Here is a 15,085-nt window from a genome sequence, read left to right on the forward strand (position 1 = left end):
AAGGAAATAGAACCCGAGAGGTAAATTAGAAAAATCCTCCAAACAAGCGAGGGATTTTTGCAACACTGGGAAACCTTAGTCGGCTTGGGTTTTCACGGTTGTCTTCTCTTTGTGGAGAAGTATTCAGAAAAGGGCTGGACTCATACTATAACATCTACATCCTAAGGTGTTCTTGTAAGGTGGTTCTAATATCAATAGTCCATCAAGATCTGAACAGATGGATTTCCCTTTTGCTTATTGCCTAAAAATTCAGCGTTTTTGTTCCACCTGCTAATGTTCAGTCTGCACTTCGGTTCCAAAAACCATGGATTGGTGGAAAAAAAAACGTGGCCATCACCTGACCCCATTGAGGATGGAGTGCCACTGTCACTTAACCACAGGTGTTTGGACTAATAACAGGCCACAGTTTAACCCAGGTGCCTTTTTGGCTTTGGTAATATCCATCATTTAGACTGGCTCTCCCAACACATGGCCAGAACTGGATCTGTGTAGTGTATATAAACTGTACATGTGGGCAAGACAAAGCTGCTTGCCATCTGCTTTCGAAAGCTCGCGGGGGCTCCGAGGATAGTGAACGTCTGCTCCTACTTGGAGACCAGAGATCCACTTCTAATGCATATTCATGGTGTGACTTATTCTACCAGTCTTAGTCTAGCCTCGCGTCTATTCTTGTGTACCTCGGGGCGAGAATCCTGTTCGCAGTATTGTGAGATCTTAAAATAAACACGGTGAACATGGAATCCCCAGCTAATAGAGGCTTTGCCTAATCACTTCTTAGAGCCTGTACCCAGCTTATAGTCCCTTTTCCCAGCCTGTAGTGTGGACCCAGGAGGGCTTACTATTTATTTTTACTCTCCCAGTCAAGGGAAGGGCGACGAAGTTCAGGAGGTGTGTCATGGGTAACTCTCATTTAACCCACTTCCTGTCCAGCAAGGATAGAACGGAAAGAGCTCAGAAAAGCTCTATACGTTGGCCGTCACCGTGTCCACGTGTTTAGATTTTGCAAATGCACTTGGACGACTTAAGATGTAGGTGTTCAGGGAGCTTGCGACTATACACTTCCTGTTTCCTGATTTCCAGATTAGCTTTGTTATGATTGACTCTGGGTCGGCTATTGAGAATTGTTTTATCACTAAAATGGCAGTACAAACTTGGGGAACACCATCAGGACATTATTATTCATTTTATTTAATTATTATTAATACATTTCATTTTTGGCGCTATAAGGTAAACACGTTTACTTTCAAGGACATCCCACAATATCAAAATCGGTTAATAATAAATACTCACTGGGCAGTTGGCCTGGTTTGATAGAAAGCTGCTTGATTCATCACCAGATGTCCTGTTTTCAGAGAACCTTATTTATTATTTCCTCTAAAATAGCACCAGTAGGTTTTTGGAATATTTGTTTGCCATTTGATATGGTGCAATTTTCAGTCATTGTAACAGCTTGTTTCTTGAAATCTGAGGTAATTTTTTTTTTTAAACCGATTCAATCTATGTCTTATGAACAAAGTGCTAATAGATGTTTTTGCTGTGAACACACCTGATCTTTCCTCAAACAGGCTGGTTACAGATAATGCAGACCTGAAGCGATCCAATCATGAAAACATTGGGTTCAATGATTAATTAGCTGATAAGTGTGTGCAGGAGAGCATGGCTTTGGTTTCTGGTCCAGCAGTCTTTGGGATGCAGTGGCATTTAGAGGCTGACCCTAGCTTGATGTCGTGCCCTGGGTTCCAGAGTCTGGAAAATTATTTACACTTTGGCCAGTTATTTGCTATATTGGAAAGAATTCCAATATTTTTCATGCTTTTGGGTAATTTGATTTTAGGGGCCAACCATGTACCTGGAGATTTTCTTATTTGAAATCTAATAATAATCAGTGACAGAAAGTGGAGTAACTGTTGATCTGTCTAAAATAGCATTACCAGATCTATTACCACACCAAGATTCCAATTTTTTTTGTCAGTTTCTAGTTACATTTTGTGTTGTAGACAAAACAAGTTGTTTCAGCTATAAACAGCTTCCTTTCAGCTCACTTTTTGAGCTCTCTGGAAATGAATTAGAGGAAAAAAATGCAGCTTTTGACTTTCTTGTGGCGGAAAACGAACAACTTTACCTCACAAAAACACCTCACTCTTCACTGGTATATTAGCTAGAATATCGGTTTTAAGAATGCAGCAGCTTTCCGAAAGCCTTTAGCATGTAATGTTTGCATTTGTGATAAAGTACACGCACTAAAATGTGAGATAAAGAGGTTAGAAAAATCTGGGTTGGTGTGGAACGCAGAGCCTGTTGTTGTAAGCCTAGATCTCGCTTCCTCCACACATCCGCAACCCACCGATTGATTCTCGGGATTGATTTTGTCTTGACGGAGTTGTGTGGGACCGGGGGAGTCTGACAAGTGCTCAGGCGATTTCGCTCTCTGCCACGACTTTCCCTCTAATTTCCATCACGCTCCTGGAGGCAGCTGACAGATCGAGGGTAGAGCTGTTGAGCGCTCGGCTCCCCTGCCTCTCTCGGTGTCACGAAACAGATGAGGACTCCCCGCGAATGCCAGCTGCTTTTGAAAGTCATAAAAAGTGAGCTCATAAATTTGGGACTCATTATCAAAAGCTTCAAGCAATCAACATGCACAATGCATGTACACATGCAATGCAGTGTGCAGTTCAGTCTCTAAAATGACATTTTTACCACAAGATTTTCTTGACTATGGTGCAGAAGGAAGTTCTGGATATAAGTCAGATTTTAAGTGTATATCAAAATGCTTTTTAGGGCCTGATACACATATAGCAAGGATTTCTGTGAGGAAACCAAATTGAGGCTCCCAAAAAAATTCTTGCAAACTGCATCTGAACTGTTGCATCTGACAACAACTTATATGTAAATGTACTTATCTGTATGTAGAAAGCAATATTTATGTATGAGGATTTTGTTGCAATCCACAGCATTTCCAATGGAGGTCTTTATTGTAGGTTCCCCTCTGGGGTGATTTATATACCTGTGCATTCTCTGTGTCCCACTACAGCTGTGCCCCTTCCCCCTCACCAGCGGCTCACCATGAAGGAGCTGTTCGTGAACGGCAAGCCCAACACGGAGCTCCTGAAAAGCCACTTGGTGAAGGAGGGCCGCGTTGAGGAACAAGTGGCTTTGCGGATTATTAACGAGGGAGCCGCCATCCTGCGCCAGGAGAAGTGCATGCTCGAGGTGGAGGCGCCCATCACCGGTGAGAACGTTTGACAACACTGCAGGTTCGAGTTGAATAACAAATGAATAGAATGCGATCAGCACAGGGTCTAGTGGTTTCTATAGTCCTGTAGAGAGTGTAGCAGCTGCTGTGTGGTGTATATTGTTCATGTTAAAACAATTCCAAAACAATGCAAGTGACCTTTTGTTGCAAAAGTGGTCAAGTGAGAAGAACTTGCATAGATGGTAAAGTTCTGGGGCAACAGCTGGTCCTGTAGGCACTGTAGTACCTGGTCGGGTTTGGTTAGTAAGAAGATCTGTTATAAATGACATTTATGTTTCCCAAATACTTGGCTGGTTCCCGAAGTTCTGTAGGGAGTAACAGCAGGGTGCGTCTCAACTAGTCAGATTACAAGTTGGCAGACAAATGAGGAAAACTAACACTGATGCCGAAGTTCCAGGGCAACAATTGCCTTGTTACTGATAAAGTTTTTGGCTTGTTGGGTAGAAACCATTCTGTTGGGCATGTTGACTGGTACTGGGGAAGTGGTAGCTCAGTGGTTGAGATATCGGAATTCTTTTCAGTAGTTTGTAAATTTAAATCACAGCTTTGCTACTGCTGGGCCCTTGAGCGAGGCCCTTACCCCAGAACTGCTCAGTTGTATTAATGAGATGAATGTAAGTGGCTCTGGATTTGGAAAATTGTAAATTATACGTGATGACATTTCACTTTGACTAAGAGGTGGTATCAGAAAGTTCAGATACTAGCTATGTTTACAAGTACTTTCTTTCGGCTTCTCCCATTAGGGGTCGCCACAGCGGATCATCCGCATGTTTAATTGGCACATGTTTTTACGCTGGATGCCCTTCCTAATGCAACAGTCCCCATTTATCCGGGCTTGGGACCGGCACTGAGAGTGCACTGGCTTGTTCAACCCTAATGGCTGGGGTTGGTTCCCTACTTAATCACCTTTAAAAAATACTCCCCTTCCACAGCGTTCTTGCCATTTCTGGATTGTGTCCTGGAAGTCTTCTGTTTTTCAAAGCTTGTCCACCACCTTCTGCGATTCGAATTCAATCTCAGCAATGGTGTCAAAACGGCGACTTTTAAGCTTCATCTTAATCTTCGGGAGGAGGGCAAATTCCGCAGGAGCCAAATCTGCTGAGTAGGGTGGGTTCGGCAGGAAGATTGTGTTGTTTGTGACGAAAAAAACTCACGTGTGAGGAAAACACAGCGACAGGGTGCGCACGTGGTCAAAAAAGCAGATGCGTTAACGCACGTGGTCGGATGTCTTTTATAGCATTCACTTATAAAGGACGGTGCTTCCTGTGACTGTGCGTGCAGAATTGTGCTGCCATCTGTTGACGTGTTACAAAACTAGTTTAGAAATCTTTTTATACTGCCTCATACCCAATAAGCCCTTAAATTTTTCTTGACTTTCTGACTCTTAATCTAGAGCGAAGGCAAACATTTTCATTTTACCCACAGATAATGAAGCTAAGTGAAAGCTCAGTGGTTGACTTTTACCAGAAGGTCGTGAGTTCAAAATCGAGCACCATCAACCTGCTAATTTTGAGTCCCTGAGCAAGGCTCTAAGCCTTAAAATTCTTCTGTAGAGAAAATAGTTAGAAGGTATTTTAATACGTATTTTTAAGTGCTCGCTTAAGAACGACTGGAAGAGGTAGGAAATAATGCAGTTCCTAGAAGTGAGCCATGATTACAATCTCGGATCTCCGTTCTATCCATTCACTCGGTGAACACTCGGAGTTATCACAAGGTCATGTTTTCTGTCCTGTTACTTAGCAACTAGGATATAGAAGATACAAGGGGGGTGGGGGGGGGTTTGGACATTTTGAATATGTGTCGTGGTTGTGTAACTATAGCACGTTGGTAGGATGTGACAGAGTTCTAGCTTCATACTTTGCCAAAATCAAGCTTACCTCGAAATAAATGAAAATGAAAATGAAAATGAAATGCGTGTACGCTGAAATGTGACCAAGCCCCTCCAGCAATCCGTCTTGAAAGAAAAAAAAAAAAAAGATAGATGACCCCCCTTCTGACATTTCATTCAGTCTCGTCCAAAAATGCTGACAGCTCTAACCCCCCCCCCCCCCCCCGAACTAATCTGGAGATATTTATAACGATTCCATAATCCATGTATTTTCCACGCATGTTTTCTTTCCGACGTGACACCCTGGAATGCGAGAGGCTTCAAAAGTGATGCACATTCAATCGCCCCCGGTACCTTTTGTTGCTAAGTGACGGCAGCCTCTTCGGTATAGCCCTGATGGAAGAAGGTGTGCGGAGGAGTGAGGTTTCGCCGCTTCTTTTCTACCCGCACTCTTGTTTTCAACGCCAGACTCAATTGACTCGTTTTAGACGAGGCGATTTTTTTTTTCTTTTCCAATCGTGATTTCACTAGTACAGATACATGACAAATAAATAAATAAATAAATTTTGTGTTAACTTTGATATCTTTAATTTGCATTCATCTTTTTTTTTTAATTCACATTATAAGTATTTCATTATTATTATTATTATTATATATTTATATAATTATATATTTTTTATATTGAACATTTGTTTTTAATTAATTTTTTTATTTAAATTTTGTTTTGTTTTGTTTTTAGTATGTGGCGATGTCCATGGGCAGTTCTTCGATCTCATGAAGCTTTTCGAAGTGGGAGGGTCTCCGGACAACACGCGTTACCTCTTCCTTGGTGACTACGTTGACCGTGGTTATTTCAGCATCGAGGTGGGTGTGTGACGCTGTCACGATATTGCCAAACCGCTATTCACTTTAACCATATGGAGGTAATCAGTGTAATCGGGATTTTACTTACATTCCGGAGTTACTAGCTATATCTGTCGGTGAATTCCCATAACAACGTTCTTCTTACCAACACATTGTGTGTATGGAAAAAAGAATTGGAACACTTGACTTCTCCAGCCATATGTGGTTTGTCCCCAAACTGTTACCACAAATTCAGAGGCATACAGTTGAATAGGTTGTTTAAAAGTTTCCCTTTACTTCATCTATAAGAGGCAAACGTGTTCCCGCATTACAGTGTACAAAGCCATCTCCATGAAGATTCCCTTTACATGGGTTGGAGATCTTGATGTATGTACCCCAGGCCTCCTCACCTCAGCTGCATCAGTACCTGATTTTACAGACACCCTTTTGGCTGAACGAGCACAAATCTCCACAAAATCTAGTGAAACATCTTCCCAGAAGAGCGGAGGTCATTATAACAGCAAATGGAGATTCAACGTGCAATGGGAAGTCCTAAAAGTTAAGGCGAATCCTCTGCAAAATGTTTGTCTTTAAAGAACTTGCTCTGTAGTGTCCAGGATGTTGTTTCTGTTTGCAAAAAAATAAGGAGCCACGTGAGCCACAAAAGTGGGACGTCCATCACGTTCTGGTGAACGTCCCAGAAATTCCCGGTCCACACTGTTATTTTTAGTTCCGTTGCAATTTAAGAATTTAAGAAATCTCCTTATAGTTGCTTACTAACGAAACTGTTCATGTTTTTCCCCCCCTCTGTTAGTTTTTATTTCCTTGTTTATCCATCAACTTGTATCCTGATTGTTCGGAAGATTCGGGATTGAGATTCGGGAAATGGTTTAACTTTGGAAGCTCCTCTTTTGACCAAACACTTATTTATTGCATTGCAGCTGCTTCCCTTAGGACTTCTAGTGAAAAAATTGTGTTGGCGTTTGAGGAAAAATAAAATCATCACATTTGCAGCCTTAGAAAATCTTTTGGAGACTAGATGGAGAAAATTGGTTCTCCTTTAGGAAATATTCAGAAAAGTAAAGTAAAGTCAGGTATATGTAGTAGAGAGCTACAGTGAGGAAAATAAGTATTTGAACACCCTGCTATTTTGCAAGTTCTCACACTTAGAAATCATGGAGGGGTCTGAAATTGTCATCGTAGGTGCATGTCCACTGTGAGAAAAAATCCAGAAATCACAATATATGATTTTTAAACTATTTATTTGTATGATACAGCGGCAAATAAGTATTTGAACACCTGTCTATCAGCTAGAATTCTGACCCTTAAAGACCTGTTAGTCTGCCTTTAAAATGTCCACCTCCACTACATTCCTAAATTAGATGCACCTGTTTGAGGTCGTTAGCTGCATAAAAAGACACCTGTCCACCCCATACAATCAGTAAGAATCCAACTACTAACATGGCCAAGACCAAAGAGCTGTCCAAAGACACTAGAGAAAAAATTGTACACCTTCACAAGGCTGGAAAGGGCTACGGGGAAAATGCCAAGCAGCTTGGTGAAAAAAGGTCCACTGTTGGAGCATTCATTAGAAAATGGAAGAAGCTAAACATGACTGTCAATCTCTCTCGGACTGGGGCTCCATGCAAGATATCACCTCGTGGGGTCTCAATGATCCTAAGGAAGGTGAGAAATCAGCCCAGAACTACACGGGAGGAGCTGGTCTATGACCTGAAAAGAGCTGGGACCACCGTTTCCAAGGTTACTGTTTGTAATACACTAAGACGTCATGGTTTGAAATCATGCATGGCACGGAAGGTTCCCCTGCTTAAACCAGCACATGTCCAGGCACGTCTTAAGTTTGCCAATGACCATTTGGATGATCCAGAGGAGTCATGGGAGAAAGTCATGTGGTCAGATGAGACCAAAATAGAACTTTTGGGTCATAATTCCACTAAACGTGTTTGGAGGAAGAAGAATGATAAGTATCATCCCAAGAACACCATCCCTACTGTGAAGCATGGGGGTGGTAGCATCATGCTTTGGGGGTGTTTTTTCTGCACATGGGACAGGGCGACTGCACTGTATTAAGGAGAGGATGACCGGGGCCATGTATTGCGAGATTTTGGGGAACAACCTCCTTCCTTCAGTTAGAGCATTGAAGATGGGTCGAGGCTGGGTCTTCCAACATGACAATGACCCGAAGCACACAGCCAGGATAACCAAGGAGTGGCTCTGTAAGAAGCATATCAAGGTTCTGGCATGGCCTAGCCAGTCTCCAGACCTAAACCCAATAGAGAATCTTTGGAGGGAGCTCAAACTCCGTGTTTCTCAGCGACAGGCCAGAAACCTGACTGATCTAGAGAAGATCTGTGTGGAGGAGTGGGCCAAAATCCCTCCTGCAGTGTGTGCAAACCTGGTGAAAAACTACAGGAAACATTTGACCTCTGTAATTGCAAACAAAGGCTACTGTACCAAATATTAACATTGACTTTCTCAGGTGTTCAAATACTTATTTGCAGCTGTATCATACAAATAAATAGTTAAAAAAAATCATACATTGTGATTTCTGGATTTTCTTTTGTCTCTTACAGTGGACATGCACCTACGATGACAATTTCAGACCCCTCCATGATTTCTAAGTGGGAGAACTTGCAAAATAGCCGGGTGTTCAAATACTTATTTTCCTCACTGTATATAGTAGGCCACTGAAGATCTTCCACATACTTCTAAACCATCTAAAGCAGATCTTCATGCAGCTCGCTTTGTGAGAAAGTCAACTGCTTTCCATTACACATATCATTACAGACCATCACCTGTGAGCCATTAAACAGTTTCTGTATAGAAATAGTTATCAAACCAAAGAAACCAGTGTAGAAACTTACTGAGGTCTGAATGAATAATGGTGTCCTAGTGGTCCCTACTGATGTCCAGAATTTGTAATGGGTGTAATAATTTAATGGGAATTGCATTGGTGTACTCCTGCGGGACAATTTTTTTTGCCTTTTTTTGGTGATATGTCTAGTGGATACTATTAAGGACCAGGTGAACATCTTTGGTACCTTGTAGGCCACATATTGGTTTTTGTAATGGATTTAAACCAACAAAATATGGCGGCAAAGATATTCTATTGGTTCTTATTCTATTGGTTTTCCAGCACAACCCATATGTTTCCTATTATAACTATTACATTTATTGCAAATTCTATGAAAGTTTCTATTCTATTGATATTTATTATTTTTTTTTTTAGCAAGGTCCTAAGATGTGATCGTGTGCTCCCCTGTCTTTTTCTAGGCTGATGGTACGATCTGTTTCTTCAAAACCATATGTCAAAGAGTAATCAATGAAGACCAGCAAGGCTGAACCTGATTAAATCCGTACACAAAAACACACTTGTCAGCACTTTCGGGAAAGAGTCTTGTATGCAATGATCTTCTCACTTCTTTCTTCCAAAGCCAAACAATGTGAATTAACTGTAGGTATAACAGAAAAAGAGTAAATACTCGCACCTAATGTCCATTGATGACCTGACGGATGGTTTTCGGTTTCAATGACGTCACTGCTCCAAATGTCAAACATAAAAGTAGCCGAGGTAAAGAGCAGGGTCTGGGATCGCTTCATCAGGACACACACACACACACACACACACACACACACACACACACACACATTTTAGACCAAGTTCTGGCTTATTTGCTTATCTTTCTTCTTTTTTCCAGTACATACAGTGGTTTATTTGGAAACCACTGGTGCCATTATATGGGATGACCATAAAAAATGTCTGGGGATTAATTCTGTATTTATCTTTAGTATTTATTTTTTTATTGTAATGAAGATTTTGGTTAGTTAAATAAAAAAAAAATTTTTTTTTTATATTTAATTTGGTGGCTTTGAAGACCAAATCAACCAGATTTTGCATCATAAGAAATTTATTTTTCTGACGTATTTTAAACTAGAACGGTTCCTCATTGGTCCTTCAAGTTCTTTAATACAACAGGATTCTACTAAAAAGAAACACTGCAGAATGTCAGATTCTGACAGATGGTACAAAAAGAACACCTTCATCCACCAAAATATGACCTTCAAGGTGGCAAAGATATTCAACTGATCCTTATTTTATTATTCTATTCTACAATTCCCACTATTAAATCCATTACAAAGTCTACAAGAGATTATCTTTTATTGGGTTTTGTTCTATTGGGGAGATGCTAGAACTTTCTAAAACTAGATCTTTTAAAGCCATTTTTCTTTTGATAGATCTGACTGGGGCACAATTTATTCAATCTCTGTCTTTGGTTTGATTTGACTGTAGCATGGTAAAGAGACTCACCAAAATGGCAAACGATGTGGTGAATAGTTTGCTCCAAAAAAAACCCCCCAACAACAACATGTCCTGATTCTCTGCTCAGCTTCAAATGCTCTAGCTTGGGTCATGGATTGGATCCGGATCCAGCAAGCACTAAAAAAAAAAAAGTAAATTCCTGGAATTACACTTAAAAAAAAAAAACTCCAAAATACATTTGCCAAAGGAAACGCAAGTAGGGGGGTTGTTGCAATATTGGAACCTGTTCAGGCGTGAAGAACTTGTCGGAAGTGTACACCTGCATGAGACTTTATTTGGGCTTGCACACACTGATTTATTTATTACTCATTAGAAAAAGCATCTATGCATGAAATTCGATGTACTGTACAGTGGGAGATCAGTGAGTCATGAGCCACGTCTCAATCTACTGGATAAACCCTACATTTTTGCTGGATAGAGTTTATTTGCTGGTAAATATATATATTGTTTATATAACGGTGGAGACGTGACCACCATTACATAACATCCACTTCCTTGAAAAGTCACTTTCTTTTGCTGTTTACTCGTCATTCTGTTTCTCTGTTAGCTTTGTTTTTTATGCTGTTTTTTTATGGGCGTCACCAAATTACAGAAAAATCTGCATTTTTCTGAAACAAAATTGTGGCATCAATGCAGCTCATCCAAATGCATTGAAGAGCTTCTGGGATTCACTCAAGACTCCTTTTTTTTTTTTTATACCCCCGTGTGTAGTAAATGTACGTTCGGTGTAATTGCTTGATGGATGTTAAATGCCCAGAGGAGCAAATAGCAGTAAGCAAAGGAAGGGGGCGTAAAAGAAAAAAAGCTAGATTTTCTCTTTGTTTACTGAACGTCAGAGTTTGTCCTCATTTTCCTTCTTTGCAGTGGTGGACACGCCCACACGCTCATTCCGAACGCCAAGTCCTAGTTCCAGGAGTTCAATCTCTACTTGGCTGACATGAGGTTTTGTTTTTCCTCCTACACTTGAGAAAAAGGGAGGGAGGGAGGGATTTTTTTTTTCCCTCTCTCTCCAGCTCACTTTCTCATTACGTTCCCTTTTATTAAGAGAAGAGGTCCCGCTTATGGCTAACATTACCCACAATTTTCTGCTCATTCTTCTTCATGCGTAGGCTGAAGTAGCAGCTCTTCGTCCAGCCCCCACCCGCACACGGAGTCTCTCCCGTAGCCTCGTCGTCTATTATTTCAGATGGCATTTGAGTCTGCACCTGCCGTCCTTGGTTACCTCGGCAGCGTGTCCTCGCCACTTTAAGTGCAGAGGGAAAGATGCATGTTAATAGGACTACGAGAGGATGCTAAACAGCAGTTTAATGAGACCGTACATGCACACGTGTTCGTCCTACCGAGGAGCGTGTCCTCCTGTCCAAGCGGAACCATTTGCATCCCCGGGATTTTGTCAGCAAGCCGCGAGGTTTAGATGTGTAAATTAAGCAAAGTGCTCTCTTGATATGGGATCGTCACGTGGGCATTATATTATTGCAATTTGTTCTTGCACACAATGACCATCTGGGTTGTTTTAATGAGGAAATAATGGGCAATTGTTCTTGGCAAGGGACAGAGTAGTTGGACGGCACGTAGCATTGTTCAATTTAAATGTTTTTTCCCTTCAACACAACCACTCAGTTTTTTGAAGGACAATAAAGGCTTTGTCCTTATCCATTAATATATTTTGAACTACAATAATCCCACGCCTAGACATATGTATACAATACAGTATACAGAACACCTGTATATCTTAAGGATTTATAAACCGTCCAGACACTCTTATAAACCTTTCCTCTGTTATAAAACACTTTCAATTTTCTTAAACCTACGTCATTTTAACATAAAAAATTCTATACGGGTAAACACCAATAAAGATTAAACTTGCAGAGTGAAGTGTGCAGTACTAATGATTATGGTGATAATGATGCATTGAATGTACTGCTAGCATGTAATGCTAGAAAATGCTTATTTTACCGCAAAAAGAATTTAAATAACTCTTAACAATACTATCTAAAAACGTTCTTTCGGCTTTTCCTATATGGGGTCGCCACAGCGGATCCTCCGCATGTTTGATTTGGCACATGTTTTTAAGCTGGATACCCTTCCTAACGCAACCCTCCCCGTTATTCCGGGCTTGGGACCGGCACTTAGAGTGGCTGGGGTTGGTTCCTTGACTGGGGATTGAACCCGGGCTGCAGCGGTGAGAGCGCTGCATCCTAACCACTAGACCACCAAGGGATCCTTAACAATACTACCTATACACTGCAAAATCCCGCGATCCAGCGGAAAATCCGCAAAAGTAAAATTTTATATGTTCGATGTCAAAACCCTCGTTACAGTGTGAAAGCTGAACCGCGATGTGGCGAGGGATTACTGTATTTCAGCCACTGTTAAGTGACCGTGGGGTGGGGAGTGGTGGAGGAAAAGTGGAAGACACAAAAAAAAAAGAAAACCTCTGTGGGAGGTAGAAATCTGATTTGATGATCCTCAAATCAAATGTTTACCTTACCTTTGCTTGGTTGACAAAATAGAACCAGCCAAAATACATCCAGCGTCATTTTTTAGAAATGATTTATTTATATTGCAAACAAAGCTGTTTAGATCCTCCTTACTTCTGTACTGGACTGTACTAAATTGATTCTCAGCCTAGCAGCAGTCTGCCTATCTTTTTAATTTATACTCGATCTCATTCGCTTTCTTTCTGCAGTGTGTGCTGTTCCTGTGGGTGCTGAAAATCAACCATCCGAAAACACTCTTCCTTCTCAGAGGCAACCACGAGTGCAGGCATCTCACCGAGTACTTCACCTTCAAACAAGAGTGTGAGTGAACGCACTACACGTAAGTGCCGATGTGTCAAAACGCCACTGGAGGCGGTAGAGGTTCTACTTACGCCGGACACTTTAATAGGGACATCTTGTGCGAAAATTCTGTCAGAAAATTATACGTCATATAGAGCAAAGAACGAATGAAACGGTCAACATAAATTCATGCTAATCAGCAAACCAGTTTTGCTGTGAAAGGAAAAGGAAATGAGGACGGAGAAAAGAAGGCGGTCATTTGTTTTGTTGTGCGTAAAAAGTACTTGATTTTTCAGCAGCAGCGGGGTTTTTTTATTATTTATTTACAAAAAAGCCTCACTCTCGGCGTGACCTTGTTGTGGGCGTATGTTAATAAACCCGAAGCGCGGACACTACAGCAGTAATGAGCTTAATAAAGTGCTGAATGAGTGTTGCACGTAGCCAGTAATGAGAACTAATTAGGATCGTAAAAGCCAAATTGAATAGCAACCCGCTCTTAGCTGCTGTTATATATAGTTCAAGTAGCATCTAGGTCAAGTTCTGTATACATTTTTAGGGCTATTTTTCTTTTTTTTTAGCTTATAGACTAGCTCTTTTATGCGACTGTTGCTCTGGAATTATTACAGCGTTATTGATTGTCGACAATAAGGCACTTCTATTAGAGAAACCGAAATAATGACTGACTCATTGAAAATTGTTTTAAAAAAAAAATTTTTTTTATAGAAATATTTCTCTTATACTAAGCAGTTTGCTCAGTAATTAAATTTTTCATGTATTAAATGTCGGCAGACTTTTTATGCATATATAGTTGCATTTAATGCTGCGGAAGGAATACAATCTAGTTCAATACGGCAGCTGTAAATACCTGTCAAAATAACTAAAAACATCAAAGTTCTCTGTCTCACACCTTAAAAACACAATTTTACCTCAGAATTTTCAAAAACAAGTGCAGACACAATGGAGACTACGGAAGTTCTAAGTTATAATTTTTTTCTTTCTTGTTCTCTCTTTATCACGACTTTATTTTCTCCACGCGCCCGCTGCCACAAATGGTTATGGTTCTTATAACAGATGCTGCCTCTAGAATGCGCTCTTACACCGAATACACAGAAAAATTAAGGATGTTACGTCAAGATCCCAAAAAAATAAAGCTGTGATTATGAGGAAACAATGTTTGTAATGTCAAGATCACGAGAAAATTCATTTACGAAATAGATGCCTTTTTCCAGAGAGATTTACAGGTATCTTATGTATACTGCTGCAGCTGATGGTTAGGGGCCTTGCTCAAAAGCCCAGAAGTGACAGCTTGGGATTTAAACTCATGAGCTTCTGATCGGAAGTCTAAATTCTCAACCACTGAGCAACCACGTCCCAATTTCATCACTTGGTACACCAGAAACTGTCCAGGCTGCTGTTCAAGAAAACTAATTGACACCTTGTAATGTGTTTGTATTGAGATTTCAACAGCGCCATGATAGAAGGGGTCATACCGTAAGTCGTGCATGTTTAAGCAGTGGTGCAGAGCGATAATATAAATAGCGCTCTCGTTGGGGAATAGTAAGCAGGCAAACATTGTGTTCTGAGGGGGGTTCATCAAAGGCTGGCCTTCTAGAACGAATCGTTGCCATGTGTCTTGAAATCCTGATACCACCTTGGGGACAGGGACAGGGACAGATCACAACTCACGACTCTCCCTTATGTATCCTCTCCGCGGTGCTGTCCGCCCACACCTTTTGTCTCGGCAGGTAAAATAAAGTACTCGGAGCGCGTGTATGACGCGTGCATGGACGCGTTTGACTGTTTACCCCTCGCCGCTCTCCTCAACCAGCAGTTCCTCTGCGTTCACGGAGGCCTTTCGCCTGAAATCAACTGCTTAGACGACATTAGGAAAGTAAGTAACCTGGTCATGAATGTATCATTTGAAAAAGAATTGTTTAGGATGCTGTATTGGCCTTTAAACCCCTAGAAAACCAAGCAGTCCCATGAATACATTTAACTCTCGATGGACAATCACATTTCAATTTATTCGTTTAATAAGG

At 40.9% G+C, this 15,085-nt stretch overlaps 1 protein-coding gene across 6 annotated transcripts in view; it reads left to right on the forward strand.

Annotated features, from left to right (window-relative positions):
* ppp3cca (protein phosphatase 3, catalytic subunit, gamma isozyme, a) overlaps positions 1-15,085 on the forward strand; it is a 29,258-nt gene that overhangs the window by 1,536 nt on the left and 12,637 nt on the right. For 3 of the 6 annotated variants that reach the window (XM_083526392.1, XM_083526393.1, XM_083526394.1), the window contains exons 2-5: positions 3,032-3,229; positions 5,821-5,945; positions 12,956-13,067; positions 14,792-14,937. In XM_083526392.1, coding sequence (XP_083382518.1) covers positions 3,032-3,229; positions 5,821-5,945; positions 12,956-13,067; positions 14,792-14,937 — 581 coding nt within the window. Of the gene's footprint in view, positions 1-2,582; positions 3,230-5,820; positions 5,946-12,955; positions 13,068-14,791; positions 14,938-15,085 lie in introns of those variants that run through there. The other 3 variants (XM_083526390.1, XM_083526389.1, XM_083526391.1) reach the window with 1 other exon arrangement.

This window comes from Silurus aristotelis, assembly GCF_946808225.1.
Source record: "Silurus aristotelis genome assembly, chromosome: 23".
In the NCBI taxonomy this organism is placed as follows: domain Eukaryota; kingdom Metazoa; phylum Chordata; class Actinopteri; order Siluriformes; family Siluridae; genus Silurus; species Silurus aristotelis.